This window comes from Oncorhynchus mykiss, chromosome 5, assembly GCF_057628025.1.
Source record: "Oncorhynchus mykiss isolate SJ-2025 chromosome 5, ASM5762802v1, whole genome shotgun sequence".
NCBI lineage: Eukaryota > Metazoa > Chordata > Actinopteri > Salmoniformes > Salmonidae > Oncorhynchus > Oncorhynchus mykiss.
This window is the reverse complement of record NC_143026.1, coordinates 75,162,354-75,186,683: the sequence shown is the minus strand read 5'-3', so window position 1 is coordinate 75,186,683 and position 24,330 is coordinate 75,162,354. Positions and strand designations below refer to the sequence as shown.

Sequence of the window (24,330 nt, the reverse complement as noted above, 5' to 3'; positions counted from 1 at the left end):
TTTATTTACAATATTTCCTTTATTATCAAATAAGAATAACGCTTTAAAATCGATATCATTACCAGTAATTTATATCTTTACAATTCTCTTAACAGAGTAACAATCTGACTTGACATAAAGCAAACAAGTAGCAGTCCCTTGCAGCTGCTACCATGCCAACATACAACATCCTTAAACAAAAAGTGATCTTCCTTTTGAGCTGAACACATATTTTGGGGTTAACAGAACAGGTAAGAAATGTGAAAATGCATTAGATAACATTTAGCTGTATGAAAAAGTAATTTAAAAAAGGAGGTCCAACGGGTTTTTATGGAAAATATGTTTTGCACGTTTATAGAAGTTGACCTGGTTTGTATTGTGAGGATGGTGACTGGGTGGTCCTAACCCCAGCATTAGGAATATCACATGTACAATCACCTGTTTGACCTTTAAATTGACCATTTGATATGGTGCTGGTCAATGAATATATTCCAACAGATACAGACAGATTTATGTTTGACGAAACCTTCCATTTAACTTTGGTTACCAGAAAGTATTTCTTGATAATGCACTTTCATATGAACATGAAGTTAAAAAAGAGTGAGTCAGGTGTTTGAAGTGGAAGTAGGAAATACAGACATCAGTGTACTAGATAGCCTATTCAATCATGCAACTGTGCCAGAGCCTGGCTCCAACCCCTCCCAGATCCATCTATGGCCCCAACCCTCCACACAGAGAGTCGTCTACCACATGCAGTGCACCTTGGGAAGACATCAGATGGCTAGCAGATTGTCAGAAGCTGCCAGCGGCTTGGACGCATATCCCCTATTCATCATTATCTAAAAGAAGAAGAGGGGATGGAGAAAGAGAGAGAGATGTGAAGTTGCATGTTAAAACCAATGAGTCATTAGATAGGCTGTAGCATGAGAGAGTGGCTGAGTACACTCAGAGCCCCAGGTCAAATCAGCTTTCTTAATCTGAGGTGCTGGGCAAAAAGCTGAGCACATCACTTTTGCAGTCTTTATTACTAAATTCACATTTCCATTAATCCCAAATCAGTGACCTTAAACCCTGAACACTATAAAAGGTGTGAATCTGGCACCCTACAAGACAAAACAACCGTAACACAACATTCAGCAGGATCACCCCCTTAGGCCCAACAGTCAAACACACTTCATTCAGACATGTAACCCTTTAAGAATCAATGGAGGCTCTAATCTTCAGCGACAGGTTAGACTAATTCCCATTACAGGCAGACTTCTATCAGCAGAAAGAGTTTGAAATCAGAAGCCTTGAGCTTCAGAGAGAAAGCCTCCTGCCTGGTTCCATTAACATCTCTACCTAAATGGAAGGGCTTGAGTCACACATCAGATCAAATAAAAATGGATCGAAAGGGAGGGAGCAAGGCTGTTAGAGACAAATAGACCAGCACTGGACATCTACACAGAATAGAGTGGTAAGGGGGGGGAGAAAGACAAGTGTTTCATTTTATCCAAAGTGTTAGAGAGAACAAAACAAAGAGAGAGCATAGAGATAGTCCAGAGAGAGCTTGAGAGCCGTCTGAAGCCTCTGCTCTCATGTCCTGGTAGAGTTCCGTTCTGTTCCATCAGACACAAATTAAACACTCCCTCTCCCCTCCCTTCCCCCAGCATATGACAGCTGACTTGGCACAGGGGTGAGGCGGGGGAGTGAGGGGGAGACAGACAGAGAGTCTTTAGGGTGTGTTTCACGTTGACATAGTCCCTAATTGTCTGAGCCCGTGGGGCGTTAGGGGAGAATAGGATTGGGCAGATTAGATTAAAGGGTTTATTGGCTCGCTCACGCAGTCTAGCGCTCTGGGAAAACCTGTTTAAGAGGGAATCAGTATACTGGCTGAACACAACAATTAATAGAAAAACACATATGGGACCGTGATTTAAACATGAGGGAAAAGAGATCCATCAAAACAAAGGGGGAATAAGAGAAGGTGGGATACACACACACACTCTAACCCTCTTGGTATAACCCTCTTGATACTAACCCTCTTGGTAGGCTCCATCAGCCATGACCAGGTGAAGGATGTTGGGGTACAGGTGCTGGTGCTCAGTCCCCAGGATGTTCAGTACCATGTCGGGGCCCATGTCGATGTTCTCATCCTCATCTTCATGAATTGCCTTTAATGGTACAAGGACATCATGAAAATTCAATGACCATGTGTAATTGCTGTATGATAGATAATGAATGACTTCAGGAGGGTAGGGGGTAAGCAGGTCCCATCCATACCTTGATCTTGTTGTAGGCCTCTATAAAGTTCTCAAAGCCCATCTCCTGCTCCAGGTTAAACCGCAGCTCCTCCAGACGGCTGAATATGCTGTCCTGCTGTTCAGCCGCACCGTCCTCCTCCTCACCACTGTCATCTGTTGTTCACACACAATCCTATTGAAAATCTGCTTCTGGCTGCATGCATTGTAGCTACAGTATTGTGCATGTGGATGAAGGAAGGATTACTAATGTACCCGATTGCCATTCTTCATTGAGCTGGCTCTCACTGCTGTGGTGCTCCTCTTCTTCCAGTCCGTTGGTGAGTGTGTGTCCTGCCTCTTCATCACCTGGACTCCCATTAGAACCCTCCTCCTCATCCACAGCCATCCCGTTCAACTCCTCATCATCTTCATCCTCAGCAGGGTTGCCGTTAAAGCCATCGCCTCCCTCTTCCTCTGGAGGACTACCAGAGTTAGAGCCAGATCCCCCCTCATCTTCCTCGCTGCGCTCCTCCTGCAGGAGTCTCTCCATGGAGGCCCTTAGCTCCCTCAAGTCATCATCCTCATACACACTGAGAGAACACAGCTCATAGTACTCATAGCACGTCATGTTTTCAAACTGCACAAAGGATGTTCCACAAAACACAGAAGTGAAATTGGGTTTCTTTGTATTCTACATATACTCACTGTGTGTGTGCGCATGTGTAGTGCAATGAGTATCTTACTCTTCAGTCTCTGATTGTTCATCCTCTTTGGCCTCTTCTTCCTCCTCTTCCTCCATGTCCTCTATATCCAGATTGTTGTCGTTGTCAGGGGCAACCGCCCCGTTGGCCCCTCCTGCCTCCTGTAGAGAGCTGAACAGTCTGCTGAGGTCTGGTAGAGAGCAGGTACGCAGCATCTGAGGACAAACAGTAAAGCACCGGTCACACACCCACCATGACTAAATAAATATCACAGATGCATATTTTTAGCACCAACTTTACTTTTTTTTAAAGTTTGCAACAGGATTTTGCCATAAGTTATAGTGCAGGTCAGGTGCCCAGAAGATCAAGGAAATTAATCAAATTGTAATCAAATTCCTTTTGGGGCGGCAGGGTAGCCTAGTGGTTAGAGCGGTGGACTAGTAACCGACATTCTTTAAATGTGAAAAATGCCTTTAACCTGGGGCCAGTTGAGGTATCAGTTGGAGCATGTTCGAGGACATGTGTGCAGGTGTGTGTGCATGCGTGAGGCTGGCCAGTGGAGTGGACTCTGGTATGATGACACATCACGGATGTGGAAGAATTGCATTAATAACGCTTTGTCCAGGGAGAGCCATTGCTGAAAACACATACATGTAGGGCTCAAAGCTGGACCAGAGTACACACACGGATCAAAGGTAGAGCTCTGACACACCCATCCCTACAAACAAATAACAGGGAGCTTTGCCTGTCTCTCTCTGCACCGCTCTCCTTCGTCCCTGATTGATGTTATGAAAAATGCAGGAAGATAAATAGCCTCTCTCATCATGCCTTCTTCAGACCATGTGATTAATATGACTGGCTCTATTCCAAAGCCCTATTCCAGAACCTCCACATTTCTCATGCACAGGCAGAAGGGTCAGAGTTCATTTCCTAAACATCATCTACAGCTGAACATCACTTTAGAGGATAGAATAAAAGATCATATTAAATGGAAGGTACAGATCCTGTCATGTGATTGATATAGAAATTAACCAGCCAATTTCATTCACCTCTGAAATATGTTGTTTGTTCATTTTATAAAAGGAGAATATGCTCGTTACTTGTGTTGTATTATAAAGAGGATGTTCAGGGTCACATAACAGTGCGATTATGTTAATAGTTATTCAGAATTATTTAGCAATTCCACATCCATTCATTCTCCTTAGTTCTTATCTCCAGTCTCCTTGAGGAGAAGTGTTGTTCACCTTTGGGTTGTTGGCATCAAACTGGCCGGTGGAGAGGCCGATGAGGAGGGCGTTGTGGTGTTTGGAGCGGAGAGGAGAGACGGAGCGTGAGCGTGAGGCTAGAGAAGAGGACGAGTCCTCCATGGACGACTGGGCTGACATAAGAACCAGAGCTGCAGTACGGCGGTGGGCCGGCGAGGAGCACAGCTTCACAAACAGAGGTTCCTCATACACAGGTGCTATACCTAGAGGGAGGGAGGGAGGTGAGTATGGGACACCAAAGGTAGTTTAGTTTTAGAAGTGTCTCTCTCAGCTTACCGGAGGATTCAGGTTGCTTCTCTGCTTTCTCCCCAACCTCTTTGGTTTCTGCTGGTGTTACTCTGCCCTCTGGTGGCCTAATAGGAGAATCACATACAAAATCAAGACATAATTCTTGATAATTGAGTTTCATGAACATTTCTTAAAACCACTTAGATGTCAACACCCCTTAGGGGACCTGCGTGGTTCTGGTACCAGTTCCGACTGACATTTTCAATTATAAATCGATCTGGTTCCCAGAGACACAGTATATTTTTGTGAAATCTAGGATGTGAAATCTGAAACCACTTGAAGCTGGGATGTCCCTCCTACCATTTAATTTGCTCTTCCAACTGTCCATCAACTCCTGGCTGAACCATATGTATCAGCCACTGACAAAGCAAATGCCTGCAATCCTTACACCGTAGTGCAGCAGGAGAGAGTTATTTCATCACTATAGCACATTCAGAGGTCGATTTATATCCAGTAATCTAAAATAATTCCACTTTGTTTGTCATAGATGTACAAGATGTATATGAGATTAAAGGAGAGTGAGTTCCTAATTAGTTTTGGAAGCCAAGATAGAGATCTGTGTGACGTTCACAGCAGTGGGGGGGGGGGGGGGGGGGGGGGGGATGTTTTGATCAAGAGAGACCTTGAGAAAATATGCACATTTTCTAAATACACAAATCTTATAGTTAGTGGTTTTCTAATTTGATTATACTATATTAAGAAAGCAGATGAGCAATTTCAAGTCTTATTCATACAGTTTTGTTGAATAGGAAAAACGTCATAAAATATTTCATATTTGAACTGTGTACTTGAGCTTGTGTCCTTCAAAGTGACTACACCTCAGCAATTTTATCAGAAAGGTGAGATTTGAGTATGCAGCATTACTAGTTATTGTTTATGGTCCTCTCATTATAATTGCTTTTGGGAATTACGTAGATTACATTTTAGGATACTAGTGGTCTAGGGGCTGTGCCACCAGAGACTCTGGGTTCGCTCCCAGGCTCTGTCGCAGCCGGCCGCTACCGGGAGGTCCGTGGGCGGACACACAATTGGCCTAGCGTCGTCCGGGTTAGGGAGGGTTTGGCCGGTAGGGAAATCCTTGTCTCATCGCGCACCAGTGACTCCTGTGGCGGGCCGGGCGCAGTGCACGCTAACCAGGTCGCCAGGTGCTCAGTGTTTCCTCCGACACATTGGTGCGGCTGGCTTCCGGGTTGGATGCCCGAGCCCGTACGGGAGTTGTAGTGATGAGACAAGATAGTAACTACTAACAATTGGATACCACAAAATTGGGGAGAAAAGGGGGTAAAATTAAAATAAAATAAAAATACTAATATTATGTCTAAGCTTCATTATAGTTCAAGTCACATGTTAGTCTAAAGGTACAGGTTTTTAATCCAATGTAAATCACATTAGGTCTTGATTAACGAAACCTATTCTTGGATTAGATTTCTGTAATCCAGCTCCAGTGGGGAGCCAGCAAACCCTCACCCCAGCGGCAGGGCTCGTTTCTCCCAGGCATGCACTACTCCAGCTGGTGAATTTGAGGCCTGCTTTGGGCACTCCTCCAGGACCACTGACTCCAAGTCTGCTGGATCTGGAGAGAACAAGAGAACAACTGACTGAGTGATTTAGGTGGTGTTATATAATACACTGACTGCAGGTCTCTGGATGAAGATTGCCAGTATCTGACAACCTGTATAGTATGTAACCCACTCCCTCACCCTCCATCTCTATCGGTTTGGGTGGGGTCTTTAGCATCTCTTCTAATATAGCCTGCCTCTTCTCCTGACCCGTCACGTCTACTGAGATCATCCCCTCTTCCTGACCTTGGACCTCTGTGTTCTTAACGACAGATATCACAGCAGGTGGGCTTGCCTCTGAATGCATCACTTCCTTAGTTCCACTCACACCAACCATCTTAGCCGTCTGATTCAAGTTGTCTGAATGGGAACCAATCAGAATCATTAGCACTTAGACGTTGAGTCTGTACGGAATGTGGTTGGTAATGGTAAGTGTGTGTTGGTGGGTATATTAAGGACTCGCCAGTGAGTTTCTCTTCACAGATGTTGACATTCCCCAGCAGCTGGGTAAGAGGCTGAAGCTCCGCCTCCTGTAGAACTCTCAGCACCTGAGAATCCGGGCTCCGCCCCCATGCTTTTCTAGGGGCGTCGTCCTGTAGCACATCCATCCGAATGACCTCACCCACTGTCTGTTCTACAACATACACAAACAGATATCTATTAGTATACATGTAGATATAGTCTGGATGTAGGAGATATTGTGCTGGAATGCATGCGTCTAGGTTATTCACCAGCGGTCCTGATACAGGTATCCTCTAGAGTTTGCTGAGCTACAGAGAGAATAGATGGAGATCCAGCCTCCCATTTCTTCCTGTCCCCACCAGAGGATGGTCTCTCCTCTGGAGACAGAGCCTGAGAGCCTGGGGAGAAGGAGAGGAAGAGAGATGGAGCTCAGAATCAAAAGGTGAGGGTAAGGATCCACGGTTCTTGTCAACCCAGCAATTCATACAGGTCCTAATCCTTTCTACAGCAGTGCCTCTTCAACCTCAGGAGGCTGAAGAAATTCAGCTTGTCACCAAAAGCACTCACAAACTTCTACAGATGCACAATCGAGAGCATCCTGTCGGGCTGTATCACCGCCTGGTATGGCAACTGCTCCGCCCTCAACCGTAAGGCTCTCCAGAGGGTAGTGAGGTCTGCACAACGCATCACCGGGGGCAAACTACCTGCCCTCCAGGACACCTACACCACCCGATGTCACAGGAAGGCCATAAAGATCATCAAGCACAACAACCACCCGAGCCACTGCCTGTTCACCCAGCTATCATCCAGAAGGCGAGGTCAGTACAGGTGCATCAAAGCAGGGACCAAGAGACTGAAAAACAGCTTCTATTTCAAGGCCATCAGACTGTTAAACAGCCATCACTAACATGAGTGGCTGCTGCCAACACACTGACTCAACCCCAGCCACTTTAATAATGGGAATTGATGGAAATTTATGTAAATTATATCACTAGCCACTTTAAACAATGCTACTTAATATAATGTTTACATACCCTACATTACTCATCTCATATGTATATATTGTACTCGATACCATCTACTGCATCTTGCCTATGCCGTTCTGTACCATCACTCATTCATATATCTTTATGTACATATTCTTTATCCCTTTACACTTGTGTGTATAAGGTAGTAGTTTTGGAATTGTTAGGTTAGATTACTCGTTGGTTATTACTGCACTGTCGGAACTAGAAGCACAAGCATTTCGCTACACTCGCATTAACATCTGCTAACCATGTGTATGTGACAAATACATTTGATTTGATTCTGTTTAAGAGTCCGGTTCTAGGAGACAGATGGTATAACTCACCAGTCGTTCTGATACAGGTCTCTTCTAGAGTCTGCTGGGCTACAGAGAGAATAGACGGAGCTACAGCCTCCCACTTCTTCCTGTCCCCACCAGAGGACGGTCTCTCCTCTGGAGACAGAGCCTGAGAGCCTGGGGAGAAGGAGAGGAAGAGAGATGGAGCTCAGAATCAAAATGGTGAGAGTAAGGATCCACGGTTCTTGTCAATCCAGCAATTCAAACAGGTCCTAGTCCTTTCTATAGCGAACAAGATTCTGTTTAAGAGTCCGGCTCTAGGAGACAGATGGTATAACTCACCAGTCGTTCTGATACAGGTCTCTTCTAGAGTCTGCTGGGCTACAGAGAGAATAGACGGAGCTACAGCCTCCCACTTTTTCCTGTCCCCACCAGAGGACGGTCTGTCCTCTGCGATAGGCTGGCTCTGCTGGGGGGTGGGGCATAGTTCTTCTGAGGGTGTGGCTGACACCTCCTCCTCAGGGCTCTGGGCCTTCAAGTTCTGATTCAGTCTCCGGAGAATCTCCTTCTTCTCACTCTGAAGAAATCACCAATAAAACCAAACATATAGTCACTGTCTTACTATAAACCAAAAGGCACTGCAACCAACTAGCCTCAGTGTAAAATAGTAATTTTGTGAAGCAGCACTGTGCTGTATTGGAAGTTATTGACCCAACTCACCTTAATGATGTCCGTTTTAGGAAAGTCATCTTTAAAAGAGCTCTGCACAGACGCCAGCTGCTGGGAGACAGACAAATGGGAGAAAGAAAGCATGTGTAATAAAAATGGAATAATGGAGGAAAATAACTGAAAGCTTTAAGTGTTTACTGACTGCTCCCACGTCCTTCAGAGCAGAAGTCATGGAGATGACAGGGGTGGAGGGTTTGGATGCAGGCTGGGCTCTAGCTACAACGTCCTGTACAGGGAGGGAGGGGCCAGGCCGAGGGGGAGGAGCTAGCTCTACTGCTACACCTCCTGCTACCATTCCAACCTTCACGTCTCGAGCAGCAAGCTGACAAAAACACACCACAATCAATGTTAGTGATTTTAATCCTACACATGCTGTACAATTGTAGCAGATGAGCTTGAGGAGTATGGGGACTTACGTGATCCTCCCAGGCTCTCTTCTCTCTCTCATAGGCCTCTCTCCTTTTTTTCTCTAGCTGCTCCTTCAACACAGCAGCACGGGCCTGCGCTTGGGCCTTCAGTGCTTCAATCTTCTTTCTCCTCAGCTCTGTCTCCTCACAGGACTCCTTGCTGTCTGAGCCATCACTGTCGTACTGGATTGATCACGCGAACAACCAGATGATGCCGCCATTACCCGCAAACAAAAATGCCAAAACATAACAGAAGTTCAGAGGCTGATTAAAAGGATGTTATGCTGATGTGTTCTGAAAGGGTGGAAGGATACCTTCACTCCTCTGAGGCGTGCTTTGATCTGCTGTCTCTCATTGAAGTTCTGTAGCCTGATCTGCCTCAGCCGGGACAGGTACTCCTGAGAACATAACTGCAGAAGTTATACTAACACACAAACAAAGAGTTCACATATTGCTAAGAGGCTACAGCACGGATCAGACTCACACAGGTTACACATCATATGACACAAAGCTATACAACATACACAAACAGATGACAAAATAATCCACTAAAATGGTTTCCTATAACAAATGACATGTAAGAACCGACGTAAAATCAGTCATCCACATACTTGATACAGCAAGAAAGACACTGGTGCAATATATAAAAACAAAGCTTGAGTTACTCAAACACCTAAAAAGGAAACACTGGAGTTACTTGAGATTAATTTATTCCATTAAAAAAAAATGATCAAAAAAAGGGACAACATAATGTGCACAAAAATATGTTATGGAAAGGGGAAAAAAAGCTATTACTGGTGCACCAAATGTATGAGGTCTGAATCACACTTGTGCATTGACACACACACCTGGTGACACAGTACATGCAATACAGGGAGTCGGACACTGGGAGGTGCTGCTGGGTGACTTTGACTGCAGAGTTACAGGAATAATCCAATCAAAAAATATACAGTCCCAAAATATTAAGAAAGTCAGCAATCAGGTTTTCAAGAGTGTTTTGCATCATGATGATGTGGCAAGTGACAACTTGCTTTTTGAAAGCCCATCTTGAAAACTTGATTGCTGACATGCAAAACATTTTGGGACTGTATCAACAGTCGATTAATGAACAAAATACAAAAAGATAGTTTTTAAGTGGATTATTCTTTTAAGGGGATGTGTCTGAGTGTAGTGTCATGCAGACACAACTGAAGAGGGCAAGCCAAACCCAGGCATGTTGTTATGAGTGAGGGATCAGATGGGGTGAGGCCGGCTGGACATCCAGAGCTGAGAGCTGGGCTCCTACCTCCTCCTCTTTGTTGGGTTTGGGCCTGCTGTAGCTGGACCGACCATAGATGGCTGCCAGGTTTTGCCGGGCACCCTGTTCACCGTTCAATTCAACCACATTTCACATGTATAAAAATGTGCTGCATTTTGTCTAAACTCCGGTAAGCATGCAATTCAACCTTGATTCCAGATCGACACTTTGGTTATTAACCATGACCATACAACAACCCCGTTATCTTTTGTGAGAACTGAACAGACTTTAAAAGAGACATCCTATTGTTCAGTGAGCAGAAGTATAGAAATGGGGGGCAGGAAGGAGAAAACGTACCAGCTGTCCCTCAGCGCGGACCTTGTTCAGCATGGCATCTCTCTTACGCTGCAGAAACTCCTGAACCTGATTGGCCCGTTCAGCTGCTGCGTGACCCCGTTGCCTGGAGACAGTTGGAGAGGAAGTTATTTAATTGACTTAGTATTGATACAACGTAAGGAATAACTAATAAATATGATCCAATATCATGCAAAGCTTTAATGCCGGTCAGAGACAGAGTAATGTTTTCTAGAATGGTTTGTGACCAACCACGGACCTGCTAACATGGGTTTGTTTGGTGACATACTCTAGCCTCCGTAGCTCTCTCTTCACCACATCAGGGTCTGGGAGACGAGCAGGGCCATTGGGCAGCACTGAGCTGGCAGCAGCTGGCACACCCCTTACACATACAAAACAACACAATCAGTCACCTGAGTCAATAAATTACCCAAAGGAAATGGCTGAACCCACCTAACAGGAGTGTCTCCTCCTGCTCCGAATCCCTCTCTGGCACCCTCTTTGGGCTGAGGTTTGGCCAGCTGGTCCAGAGCAGCATGGTAGTGTTCATACGAGCCCCTGCTAGGGGAGAGCGGGGCAGGGCCTGGGGTGGGGCCCTGGGCAGGACATGGAGCAGGAAGCAGGGGCTCTGGGACAGGAGCTGCAAACCCAGCCATCATACCACCACCTCCTACAAAACACTGGGGACAGATAAGACAGTGAGTTAGAGAGGAGAAGCTTTGATTGATGATAAAACATCTCCAGTGTAGTGAGACTAATGAAGTGAAACCACAGTAGATGATGATGATGATGAGGGGGGGGGGGGGGGGGGGGGGTCATTCTGTACCTTCCTCTCTGGACTGCTGCCTCCACTAGAGCTCAGGACATGCCTCCAGCCCTGTTCTCGAGCTCGGTTGATCCGGTTTATCTGGGGGTCAAAGTTCACTAGTCACTATAAGCATTACATGAAATGCTTAAGTTTGATCGTCACTACTGCAATGTCATAATGTTACATAGTGTAAATAACTACTGTTTACAGTTATACTACCCCCACTGTCAAGGAAGGCCCTAAAAATGGTCAAAAGACTCCAGCCACCCAAGTCAGAGACTGTTCTCTCTGCTACCGCATGGTAAGCAGTACCGATGCACAAAGTCTGGAACCAACAGGACCCTGAACAGCTTCCACCATCAAGTCATAAGACTGCTAAATAGTTAACCAAATAGCTACCTAGACTTTCTGCAATGGCCCCCTTTTGACTCATCACATACGCTGCTGCTATTGCTTATTAGCTATCCTGTTGACTAGTCACTTTATCCATATGTACCGTCTACTTCAATTACCTCATACACCTGCACATCGACTCAGTACTGGTGTTCCCTGTATACAGCCAAGTTATCGTTACTCATTGTGTAGTTATTCCTTGTGTTGTTATTTTTTCTATTATTTTTCTCTCTGCATTGTTGTGGGGCCCGTAAGTAAGTACTTCACTGTTAGTGTACAACTGTTGTTTACGAAGCACGTGGAAAATAACATTCGATTTGACTCACCTTTTCCCGCTCATATCGCTTCATCTGTCCAGCCTTCAACAGAAACATCTGAAGAACAAATAAAGATGAACAATCTGAAGTTTCATATTTCAGATGTAATACAGTATATCAAATGCTAGACACCCAGCTGACCTGCTCCCTCTGTTTCCTCTCTTTCTCAATCAGCTCCATCCTTTTCTTCCTGGCACCTTCCTGTAGTGTAAACACAATAGTCAACATGAAACCACGAACTTACTAAGACGCAAGAGGTTCACTGCTATAGAACAGGTATACAAGGAGGGGGGAAAAAGAGCACTCTTTAGGCAGGTTAGGAGAAAGAGGGGTGTAGAAGAGGGAGGGCTATTCAAACTGTCTGGAAGAGGAGAAGTGGGGGGCTGCACTCTGTTTGGATGAGTGATGATGAGGAAGAAAAAAGGATGTACGTCAGGAGGGAACTTTATGTGGGTGGGGTAATGGAAGGAAGAAAAGGAGATGCAGGGGTTAATACAGGTTACAGGAGGCGCTCTCTCTGTTGTAGCTACCTCATATTTCCTCCTCTCTTCCTCCACTCGACTCACTCTCCTCTGGGGTGCTGCTGGGAGGGGGACGGGGGCCTGAGCAACATATAACACTGGGGTTCAGACTCAGAGGACACACACACGCCCATCCATGTCCCACTGAGGTGTAACATGACACATCTTCATAACACACATTCATAACCAATATGAATAGATCTGTCTCAGTGGAGGGGCAGTAGACAAGGATGCACAGCCAGTATAGGATCATCCTGTTGAGAAGGCTGAAAGACGTCACTGGCTCTCTTCCAGTACTAACCATCTTGTGTTTGACGGCTGGTTTCCACTCGGCAGGTTTCATGGCTGCATCTGAGGCTTTCCTGACATTTAAAGGCACTCCATATTTGGCGGCTGGTTTGGTGATCTTCTGGGCTGGAGTTACAGGCATGGGAGCAGGGGCGCGACGCTTGGCTAGAGAGGGTAAGAAAGATACTACATTACAAAGTTGAGGTTCTTGGTGTAAGAGTGAGGCATGTGTATTCATTCAAATGTGTTAGCATTTTATGTGGTGTGTGTGTTTACCTGATGCTGCCTGCGCCACACCTGCTTTAGGCTGCTTGTGGAGGAAGCTATGGCTGAATTCCTGAGCGATAATCTGAATGGGAGAAAACCAAACATCATATTGTTGTGCTGAAAAGACTAGATTCACAGTGTGTGTCATACTGTCAAAGGGCTAACAGTCCCTGGGACCTTGTGTGTGTGTGTATCCTACCTCTGGGGTGAGGAACCTGAAGATTCTGTGGGAGAGGAAGGGTTTGTCGAGGATAGAGCTGACAGAGGGTCTCTCCCGGGGGTTGCGTCTGAACAGCTGGCCCATGAGAGAGCGAAGGTCCTGGGAGTAGTGGATCGACACAGGGGGGTACGAGCCCCGGATGATCTTCAGAACCAGGTTCTTCATGTTACCTGCCTCAAACTAAGAGGGAACACACACGGTATGCTTCCTTAATAACTAAAATAGCAGGCCAGACACAACCAAAGGGAATGACTGATTACACTAATGGCCTCTTCTGACATTATGAATAGTGGTCCTGTGTGGCCAAGCTGGTAGAGTATGGTGCTTGCAATGCCAGGGTTATAGGTTCGATTCCCACAAGGGACCAGTACAAAAGTCTGAAAATGTGTGCACTCACTACTGTAAGTTGAAATCAAATTTTATGTCACATACACATATTTAGCAGATGTTATTGCGGGTGTAGCGAAATGCTTGTGTTTCTCTTTCCAACAGTGCAGTAATATCTAACAAGCCATTAACAATTTCACAACATATACACACAAATCTAAAATAAAGGAATGGAATTAAGAATATATAAATATTAGGCGAGCAATGTCAGAGCGGCATAGACTTCGATACAGTAGAATAGAATACATATAAGATGTAATGCAGAATATGTAAACATTCTTAAAGTGACTGTCGCTTTGGATAAGATTGTCTCCTTAATAACTCAAATGTATAAATGTAATTAATATTATTAGACCTTTTTAGAATTAAACAGACCACGTACTCAGCAGAAATGATCAGCCATTAAAAAAGACTATCTGAAACACAACTGACTCCAGAGAGAATCATCATGCATTATATATGGGAGAGAGTGAGCGTTCATATTGTGCCTGCCCCAGGTTCACTCTGTTACTGACTTTAAGACACACCTAAACACACACACACACACACACACACACACACACACACACACACACAAATACTTACTGCATGCTTTAGCGTGCACATTTCATACAGGACACACCCCAGGGCCCAAACATCACTGGAGGAGTGAAAGGGAAAGAAAGAGAGCATACAGATGGAGAGAGGAGGGATAAGTTCTCTGGGATTGGTACATTACATTCTTGCTCACACAGTATTGCACATACATTATTGCTAAAGATGCTTTTCTACACATTAGCTAACATGGAAAGAAAGGCACTCCTGTTAACAAGAAGACAACCATAGGCTGCTGTAGTGTGAGGCTGCATGCTACAGTTCATTAAGACAAATACAGACTCATGTAACTGAGGTTGATTAGATTACATGATGCATATTTAAATAGGTTAGAATCAATACAGGTGTCCTGCCCAGCACTCTGGATGTACACCAGCCAGGAAGTTGACTCCATAAAGGCTATACATGACACCATTACATAATCATAGTGGTGTAGCCAATGACTCTGCATTGTTCTGAGTGTGTGACAAATTAAATGATTCAACTCTGCACCTTTTAAATGGTAGTTACAAACTCACATTGACATACACAAAGAGAGAATCCTAAAAGTTCACATCCCATCATGAGACAATGCCCCCTCAACCAGATATGGGTGCAGGTTACCTTTTGTTGTTGTACGGTTTGTTTTCACAAATCTCAGGTGACAGGTAGTAAGGCGTCCCGATACATGTCCTGGCTAGCTCCACAGTACTGAGAAAGAGGATTGTGGAGTTACTGAAATGGAGATGAACATTGCAAACAAGTTGCCCCCTTTTCACTAAACACGGGATAGATTCTTTAGTATGTTGTATGACTCACCTATTCAGCACCCTGGCAATCCCAAAGTCTCCTAGCTGTATGGTTCCATCTTTGGTCAGAAATATGTTCTAAAAGTTCCAAACCATATAAGTATGATGAGTAATGTGTACTACAGTATGCTCAAAATTCAGGGGACAGGGTCTCTAACTTCTTATTTACCTGTGATTTGATGTCTCTGTGGAGGATCTTACGGTCATGTACGTGCTTCAAGGCGAGGCATATCTGCACCAACCAATCCAGGATCTATTAAGATACAGACAGAGTCAAACGCATGTTCATGACATCCATCCATCCATGACAAAAATCTGTCTGTGGGGGCATTTTCACCTGCCTCTTATGTTTTACCTGCTCCTCAGGGAACTGCACTCCTTTCTGAGAGTTGATCGTCTTGAATAGGTCTCCTCCCTCACAGTAATCCATTACGATGTACAGACATCCACACTCTAGAAAACACACAGAGCGAAAGCATTGGTTCAACCAACCTGTCTGTGTTACACTGTGCTAGAAGACACATAAACCTAATTATTAGATCTCCCTGGCCAGGCTGAAGTTAAACACACACTACAGGATTGAATCCGGAGGGAGAGGTCTGTCTAGCTCTAGTTTCATTAATGAGCCAGACAGATAATCTACTTCTTTTCTGGAAGCTGCTGCCAAGTCTCACACCAACTGAGATTGATCACGTTGCTTCATCAGAAATCACACCACAGGTGAAGGGCTCTGTATATTACAAACCTAAAGTCTCAAGGAAATTGATATAGGCATTCTGGCCATCACTGCTGACTATTGACCTCTGAACTGGGGTCACTGGACTGCATGGTGCACAGGTTGTTGTTTACCTTCAAAGGACTCTTTGTACTGGACGATGTTGGGATGGCTCATGTTGGCCAGAACAGCCACTTCTTTACGGGACTCCTGTCTCTCTTTACTAGACATCTGCCATAGAAAGTGAGATGGAGAGGAAAAGGAAGACATTGATAATATCATATTATGGGTGGAATATCATTTCCATAACATCATGTAGGGCTAAATGGTCATTATGTCATATACGGTTCTCTGTGGCTTACCCGGGAGATGCCAATCTCTTTGATGACATACTGTTTTCCATCCTCCCTGGATTTGACGAGAATTGCCTTCCCGAAGGAGCCCTCCCCAATCTTCCTCACCTTTTCATATTTATCCATGTCTCTGAAACGGATGACTCCTCATTCTGGGGCTGGTAGGACACAAAAACACACCGTTTTTTTTACTCACCACCAAAAGTATGTGGTCACATGGAACGTTTTCAGAAGAACTACCTTTGGGCTACTGTACTATTCTATAAACCACTGTAAGGATATATGGGCTGCCTGCTTTGTATTCGTTGTCCATTATTGATGTTGATTCAAGGAGTAGAGTGTAGTGGTGCAGGTGTAGTAAGTTTCCATCATTTAAAGCGTACATCATTAATACGAATTTACCCCGCCCGCCCCAAAATACATGATTTGGTCTTTCTTTTGATCGAATGCTGTCAATGTTGGGCTGCATTATCATGAACTGTTCTCATTCCCATGCTATGATAAGGATGGGCCTGCTGGACAGTGCTAGTAGCTAGCTAGTTGACAGCCTGGCACCTAGCTAGTAGGAGGCTGAGGATGATAGCTCTCAAAAACACAAGCCATGAATTTGAATGAGAGTTTGACAGCCACTAAAAAGGCTCCGTTGTCAGTCTGTCAACACACGCTTTGAAGTCGTAGAAATTTAGCTCAAATGTACTTACCACTAAGATATTTGATGCATCGTATCAGAGATCTCCGTACTGCTACAAAATGCCCCTTGCGCTCTCTATCTAACTACAGTGGTGCAATGCTTTCGTTTCATTGGTCGACTCCACAGCATTCTCGTTCCTAGCGGCTAATAAAACAGTCAATCAAAAAGTAAAGCGGAGAACTGGGTCGTAACTAGTTACCATATCCACAAAGTCACAAAACCCGCCTATTGCCAAAATGTATATTTTTTTAATCTGATTTTAAAACTATCCCTAAACCTAAATTAACCACACTGCTAACCTTATGCCTAGCCCTAACCTTAAATTAAGACCAAAAAGCAAATGTTTGTTTCATGAGTTTTTACGATTTAAACCCTTTTATAATTTTACTTTGTGGCTGTGCTATCTAGTGGAAAATGGTGTACAGGGTTTGTATGTGAGTTTGTTGAAGTGGACGTTCTCCTTAGCAACCATAAGGCGCAAAGAAAAATAGTACTGTAGCTAGTTTCTCTGAGAGAAGAGAAACTATATTTCACGCCCCAGTTGGAGATCTTGATAAAACCACACCCCTCAGCGGTGTTGTCGAAACAGGAAATATAATTTTTCAAAACCAATAGGAATTCAGATAGTTGCACTTCCCCTCGTACCAGCCCGGACACACATTACATACATTATTCTCGGCCACAAAATGGCTGAGTCGTATGCATTATTTGGGGAAGACCAATTCTCTTGTTCAATCTGTCTGGATCTACTGAAGAACCCTGTGACCATTCCTTGTGGACACAGTTACTGCATGGGCTGTATAAAGGACTATTGGGATCTAAATGACCGCATGGGTGTCTACGTCTGCCCTCAGTGCAGACAGACCTTCACCCCAAGGCCTGCTCTGAGCAAAAATACCATGTTTGCAGAGGTAGTGGAAAGACTGAAGAAGATTGAAGAGTTCCAAGCTGACCCTCACGTTCTTTGTTATGCTAAACCAGGGGATATTGAGTGTGATGTCTGTGGTGGGAGAAAACAGAAAGCCATTAAGTCTTGTCTTCTGTGTCTGGCCTCATACTGTGAAACACACCTCAAGCTTCATGACAAACTCAACCCTGGAAAACGACACACACTTGTGGAAGCCTCCATACAGCTTCAGGAGAAGATCTGCTCTCAGCATGACAAACTACTGGAAGTTTACTGCCGTACTGATCAACGTTGTATCTGTTATGAGTGTTTGATGGGTGTACACAAAGGCCACGAAACAGTTTCAGCTGCAGCTGAAGGCACTGCAAAACAGGTATGCTGTTTTTACATGTTGTGTATGAAAATGTATGTGGAATAAAATTGCTGAATTTAAACTGCAGTTTATACATCAGTATCAACACTGATAACAAGGAAAGGACTTTGAGTCCGAAGTGCACACAGCTATCAAAACAGTAAAGAATAAACAGTCCACCCTTACTGTTTAAAGTGCCATTACAGTTAATAAAGTTTATGCCCTCTGATTCCAATCACATGCACCTTTTACTCATGAGCGTTTTGATTCTACAGAAAGAACTGAAGGAGACACACAGGAAATACAAGCAAATAATCGCCAGGAAAGAGAAGGAACTATTGTGGTTGAAGCAGGCCATGAGGTCTCTCACAGTGAGTATTAATGAGAGAACTACAACAGCTGACAACTCAAACTCTGCTCCAATTATCTGATAAATTCAGTGTTCAGAGCTGCGTGTGGGGCCTGATTCAAATTGAGACTGCTCCTTTCTCTGTCTGTGTGTGTGTGTCCCAACAGTACTCCGCACAGATAGCCGTGGAAGACAGTGACAAGGTCTTTACTGAAATAATCTGCTCTGTTGAGAAGTGGTACTCTGATGTGAAAAGACTGATCAGATCACAGGAGAAGGCTGCTGTTGGCCCGGCTGAGGAGCAGATTGACCAACTGCAAAGGGAGATTATAGAGCTGAGGAGGAGAGATACTGAGCTTGAGCAGTTGTCAAAAACAGAAGATTTTATTATTTTCCTCCAGGTAATATTGGCATTAACAAGACTCCTGGGTGCGATGACTCTTGTAACAAATTATGATTTTTGGGCCAAATTCACACGGAATGCCCCTGGTACTTTCTTCCACTTTCAATCTGACAGGACTCAGGACCCAACTTGAATATGAAGATTGTGTGTGTGTGTGTGTGTGTCTTTAGAGATGTCAATCTGTCCCAGCCCTCCCTGGATATGGAAACACATCCAGCATCAATGTGAGTCAGCAAGTCTCTTTTGAAGGTGTGAAGAAAACTGTGGCTGAGCTGAAACAGCGATTGGAGGACTTTTGCGAAGGGGCCTTTGCAAACATCTCTAAAAAAGGTTTGCAACAAACCAGACTTGTCAAATCCCTTGTTACATTCAAACCATCTCCACTGACCAATCTATAGCTTTCATTTATTTAATTGAGTAAAAATAATAATACAAAAGTAATAAACACAACCTTCTGTATACATATCTGAATCTGTATAGAATTACTCTACATTGCTATACTCACTAGGTCTATATCTCTGTTTCCCACAGTACAGGATATTCATATTCTGCAGGCATCAAAGCCTTGTCCACGTGAGTCCATTTTTACCATACATTTACACAAAAATCTCATCAGCACAATCACAGCTGAGCTTGAGACCATGTAACATTATTTATTGTAGTTAATTATTTCTGTATCCCTCTAGCTCTACCCCAGGTAACAGACAAGTGTGTGGAGAGTAAAGAACCAACGACAAGAGAGGAGTTTTTGAAATGTAAGTACAGTATAGACAGACGGACACAGATCAGGTTGTTTTGTACTGGGACAGATAGACGGAGAACAGGTCATTTTGTACTGGTTCATCATATCTGCTTTCTCTCCATCAGATGCCTGTCAGCTCACATTGGACCAAAACACTGCACATAAAAACCTCCTTCTCTCTAAAGACAACAAAGTGGCTGGATGGAATGATTTTGCACTGCCTTATCCTGACCACCCAGATAGATTTGATAACATGCCTGTGGTACTGTGCAGAGAGGCTTTGACAGGGCGCTGTTACTGGGAGGTTGAATGGGATGGAATACAGGCTATCATAGCTGTATCATATAAGGGGATAAACAGGAAAAAAAAACTCAGCCCCCCTGATGCATTCTCCAAATTTCTAGAATTTTATGATCAATCCTGGAGTTTGGACTGGAATATAGCCCAAGTCTGTGAGAATAAGAAACAGATTCAATTAACTGCTTGGTCCTCTAGGAGAATAGGACTGTTCTTGGATCACAAGGCAGGAACTCTAGCATTTTACAACATTGCTGATAAAATGACCCTCATCTATAGAGTAAAAACAACATTCACTCAACCACTCTATCCTGCTTTCTGGATCAAAATACAGTCCAAGATAAAATTGTGCCCCCTGAAATAAATTTGAATGGCTGATTTCAACACAATCCATTTGCAGAGTAGGGCAAGGCAGAAGGAGTAGTTTACATTTATCTTCAAACTGTTTATTGTACATTGAGAAAAATATGGGAATTGTGTATAATGTGCTTTAAAAAAAAACTGCATTCCACCAAGTGTACAAATGATTTTATGAAAAAAGTGGTAATTGTATATACTACCTACTTTTATGCAAGAATGAAATAAATAAATTAATATGCTAACAGCTGTGTCAATGTTTCCTTTAAAAGAAAATGTAATATTTGGAAGGATTTATTAGGCCTATATTGTCCATGATATACAGTAACATGAAAATGAAAATCCCAGCATCTCACACGCTAGACCGGTAGTAGTCCATGATATACAGTAACATGAAAATGAAAATCCCAGCATCTCACACACTAGACCGGTAGTAGTCCATGATATACAGTAACATGAAAATCCCAGCATCTCACACACTAGACCGGTAGTAGTCCATGATATACAGTAACATGAAAATCCCAGCATCTCACACACTAGACCGGTAGAAGTCCATGATATACAGTAACATGAAAATCCCAGCATCTCACACGCTAGACCGGTAGTAGTCCATGATGTACAGTAACATGAAAATCCCAGCATCTCACACACTAGACCGGTAGAAGTCCATGATATACAGTAACATGAAAATCCCAGCATCTCACACACTAGACCGGTAGTAGTCCATGATATACAGTAACATGAAAATCCCAGCATCTCACACACTAGACCGGTAGTAGTCCATGATATACAGTAACATGAAAATCCCAGCATCTCACACACTAGACCGGTAGTAGTCCATGATATACAGTAACATGAAAATCCCAGCATCTCACACACTAGACCGGTAGTAGTCCATGATGTACAGTAACATGAAAATCCCAGCATCTCACACACTAGACCGGTAGTAGTCCATGATTGGGGCAGCAGGGTAGCCTAGTGGTTAGAGCGTTGGACTAGTAACCGGAAGGTTGCAAGTTCAAACCCCTGACAAGGTACAGAACTTGTCGTTCTGCCCCTGAACAGGCAGTTAACCCACTGTTCCTAGGCCGTCATTCAAAATAAGAATTTGTTCTTAACTGACTTGCCTAGTAAAATAAAGGTAAATAATAATTTTTAAAAATACAGTAACATGAAAATCCCAGCATCTCACACACTAGACCGGTAGTAGTCCATGATGTACAGTAACATGAAAATCCCAGCATCTCACACACTAGACCAGTAGTAGTCCATGATATACAGTAACATGAAAATCCCAGCATCTCACACACTAGACCGGTAGTAGTCCATGATGTACAGTAACATGAAAATCCCAGCATCTCACACGCTAGACCAGTAGTAGTCCATGATATACAGTAACATGAAAATTCCAGCATCTCACACACTAGACCAGTAGTAGTCCATGATGTACAGTAACATGAAAATCCCAGCATCTCACACACTAGACCGGTAGTAGTCCATGGTTTACGGTAACATGAAAATCCCAACACCTCCCACAAATAGTTGAGGAGGATCTTCCACAAATGGCTCACATTAAACATTACACTCTTTGTCAGCAAAAGTGAAAACTAACAAACCGATGTCCAATGCAGTGTAGTTCATTTATAAGATGCAAAGAATGATGCACAACAAAAATATATTTTGGTTTCCAACACCACCGACTGTCACAGGTGTCCATGAGGTGGGGTTAAGATGGCGGACAGGAAAAAAAGGAGAAAGGTGGAACATAAACTCAGCAAAAAAAGAAACGTCCCATTTTCAGGACCCTGTCTTTCAAAGATAATTCGTAAAAATCCATATAACTTCACAGATCTTCATTGTAAAGGGTTTAAACACTGTTTCCCATGATTGTTCAATGAACCATAAACAATTAATGAACATGCACCTGTGGAACGGTCATTAAGACACTAACAGCTTACAGACGGTAGGCAATTGAGGTCGCATTTATGAAAACTTAGGACACTAAAGAGGCCTTTCTACTGACTCTGAAAAACACCAAAAGAAAGATGCCCAGGGTCCCTGCTCATCTGTGTGAACATGCCTTAGGCATGCTGCAAGGAGGCATGAGGACTGTGAGATGTGAGATGAGATGTGGCCAGGGACATTAATTGCAATGTCCGTATTGTGAGACACCTAAGACAGCGCTACAGGGAGACAGGACGGACAGCTGATCATCCTCGCAGTGGCAGACCACGTGTAACAACACCTGCACAGGATCGGTACATCCGAACATCACACCTGCGGGACAGGTACAGGACGGCAACAACAACTGCCAGAGTTACACCAGGAATGCACAAGCCCTCCATCAGTGCTCAGACTGTCCGCAACAGGCTGAGAGAGGCTGGACTGAGGGCTTGTAGGCCTGTTGTATGTAAGGCAGGTCCTTACCAGACATCACCGGCAATCACCAGACATCACCGGCAACAACGTCTCCTATGGGCACAAACCCACCGTCACTGGACCAGACAGGACTGGCAAAAAGTGCTCTTCACTGACGAGTCACATGTCTGTGAAACTTGTTCAGTTCATTTCTTAGTTGTTGAATCTCATGTTCATACAAATATTTACACATGTTAGGTTTGCTGATAATAAACGTTGTTGACAGTGTGAGGACGTTTGTTTTTTTGCTGAGTTTATAAGTAAATATGGAATGGGGAACGCACAAGCCTTCTGGAAGATCTGATGAAGGGGAAGATGGTTGGACAGGACCAAAAGGAGAAAAGTGGAACATGGTTTGAGTGAATATGGAGTGGTGGATCACACAGAGCTTTTGGAAGAGTCACAGAAGGAAACTGAACATGACGAGAGTGAGGATGAATTAACTGCGGTGGCAGGTGTTTGAGCCTCGTCCTGATGATGACAAAGATGATTCTGGCCCAGTGGGAGTGAGATCTTTGGAGAGAATGGATTCTTGCCTTCTGGCAGATCCATATGTGGTGTCAGTTTGGATGGTGAAGAGGTTGGGGAATGTTGGGTTGGTGAAAGTGACCTGAAGTGGAATTGTGTAGATTTTTTGCGTTTCTGCTGTCCAGAGAGAGTGTGCGCTCCGCACCACACGACTGGGGACAAGAAATGCGACTTGCTTTCCTCTCCGGAGTAGGGCGCAGTTGAAAGGAGTGTTACGGTGGATTTGGAAAGTAATCAGACCCCTTGACTTTTTCCACATTTTGTTACGTTACAGCCTTATTCTAGAATGGATTAAATAGTTTATTTCCCTCATCAATCTACACACAATACCCCATAATGACAAGGCAAAACCAGATTTTTTTTTTATGTTAGAAAATGTTTTTAAAATAAATGTAAATATTACATTTACATAAGTTTTCAAATCAAATCAAATTTTATTTGTCACATGCGGAATCCAACAGGTAGACCTTGTGGTGAAATGCTTACTTATAAGCCCTGAACCAACAATACAGTTCAAGAAATAGAGTTAAGAAAATATTTACTAAATAAACTAAAGTAAAAAGTAACACAATAAAATTCCATAACAATTACGAGGCTATATACAGGGGGTACTGGTACCGACTCAATGTGCGGGGGTACACGTTAGTCGAGGTAGTTTGTACATGTAAGTTGTGGTAAAGCGACTACGCATAGATAATAAACAGTGAGTAGCAGCAGTGTGTAAAAACAAAGGGGAAGGGGGATCAATAAAATAGGCTTGTTGGCCATTAGATTCATTGTTCAGCAGTTTTATAGCTTGGGGGTAGAAACTGTTAAGGAGCCTTTTGGACCTTGACTTGGCGCTCCGGTACCGCTTGCCAAGCAGTAGCAGAGAGAACAGTCTATGACATGGGTGATTGGAGTCTTAGATACTGTTTTGGGCCTTCCTCTGACACCACCTAGTATATAGGCCCTGGATGGCAGGAAGTTTGGTCCCAGTGATGTATTGGGCCGTACGTACTACCCTCTGTAGCTCCTTACGGTCGGATGCCGAGCATACCAGGCGGTGATGCAACCGGTCACGATGCTCTCGATGAGGCAGCTGTAGAACTTTTTGAGGATCTGGGGACCCAGATTTTCAGACCCTTTA

The 24,330-nt window shown here is 43.9% G+C and overlaps 2 protein-coding genes across 27 annotated transcripts; one reads left to right on the top strand and one right to left on the bottom strand.

The window, feature by feature from the left end:
* On the bottom strand, positions 1-17,368 carry nek1 (NIMA-related kinase 1). 25 transcript variants are annotated; one of them, XM_021604279.3, is made up of 36 exons: positions 16,859-17,368; positions 16,167-16,315; positions 15,939-16,035; positions 15,445-15,542; positions 15,259-15,342; positions 15,100-15,167; positions 14,905-14,991; positions 14,293-14,347; positions 13,300-13,500; positions 13,110-13,182; positions 12,847-12,998; positions 12,555-12,626; positions 12,166-12,225; positions 12,034-12,081; positions 11,333-11,413; positions 10,960-11,186; positions 10,766-10,888; positions 10,510-10,612; positions 10,201-10,275; positions 9,230-9,313; positions 8,925-9,098; positions 8,651-8,830; positions 8,500-8,559; positions 8,122-8,356; positions 7,828-7,956; positions 6,746-6,874; positions 6,478-6,648; positions 6,156-6,374; positions 5,923-6,028; positions 4,444-4,520; positions 4,147-4,370; positions 2,945-3,117; positions 2,475-2,791; positions 2,242-2,375; positions 2,000-2,132; positions 1-818 (listed from the first exon to the last, which is right to left on the bottom strand). In XM_021604279.3, exons 2-36 carry the CDS (start codon positions 16,281-16,283, stop codon positions 805-807), a joined length of 4,380 nt encoding a protein of 1,459 aa, XP_021459954.3. In that variant the 5' UTR covers positions 16,284-16,315; positions 16,859-17,368; the 3' UTR covers positions 1-804. The 25 variants fall into 25 exon arrangements, with proteins under 25 accessions (XP_021459954.3, XP_090092021.1, XP_021459944.3 ...); XM_090235895.1 differs by having other exon boundaries at positions 8,500-8,556; XM_021604269.3 differs by having other exon boundaries at positions 14,905-15,015; positions 16,859-16,997.
* Positions 17,271-20,500, top strand: LOC110524534 (E3 ubiquitin-protein ligase TRIM16). 2 transcript variants are annotated; one of them, XM_021604281.3, is made up of 7 exons: positions 17,271-18,128; positions 18,383-18,478; positions 18,624-18,857; positions 19,030-19,189; positions 19,391-19,432; positions 19,546-19,614; positions 19,727-20,500. In XM_021604281.3, exons 1-7 carry the CDS (start codon positions 17,535-17,537, stop codon positions 20,260-20,262), a joined length of 1,731 nt encoding a protein of 576 aa, XP_021459956.3. In that variant the 5' UTR covers positions 17,271-17,534; the 3' UTR covers positions 20,263-20,500. The 2 variants fall into 2 exon arrangements, with proteins under 2 accessions (XP_021459956.3, XP_090092044.1); XM_090235918.1 differs by having other exon boundaries at positions 17,296-18,128; positions 19,396-19,432.
* Positions 20,501-24,330: the final 3,830 nt, after the last annotated feature.

Excerpts from the sequence above, each read along its gene's own strand:
- LOC110524534 (XM_021604281.3), top strand. The coding sequence starts at position 17,535 with ATGGCTGAGTCGTATGCATTATTTGGGGAAGACCAATTCTCTTGTTCA. Across the intron at positions 18,479-18,623 it reads AGGCCATGAGGTCTCTCACA|TACTCCGCACAGATAGCCGT; the intron begins GTGAGTATTAAT and ends GTGTCCCAACAG. Across the intron at positions 19,190-19,390 it reads TGCAAACATCTCTAAAAAAG|TACAGGATATTCATATTCTG; the intron begins GTTTGCAACAAA and ends TGTTTCCCACAG.
- nek1 (XM_021604269.3), bottom strand. The coding sequence starts at position 16,283 with ATGGATAAATATGAAAAGGTGAGGAAGATTGGGGAGGGCTCCTTCGGG. Across the intron at positions 9,314-10,200 it reads AACCCAACAAAGAGGAGGAG|GAGTACCTGTCCCGGCTGAG; the intron begins GTAGGAGCCCAG and ends TTATGTTCTCAG. Across the intron at positions 6,375-6,477 it reads CTGTGAAGAGAAACTCACTG|ACAACTTGAATCAGACGGCT; the intron begins GCGAGTCCTTAA and ends GTTCCCATTCAG.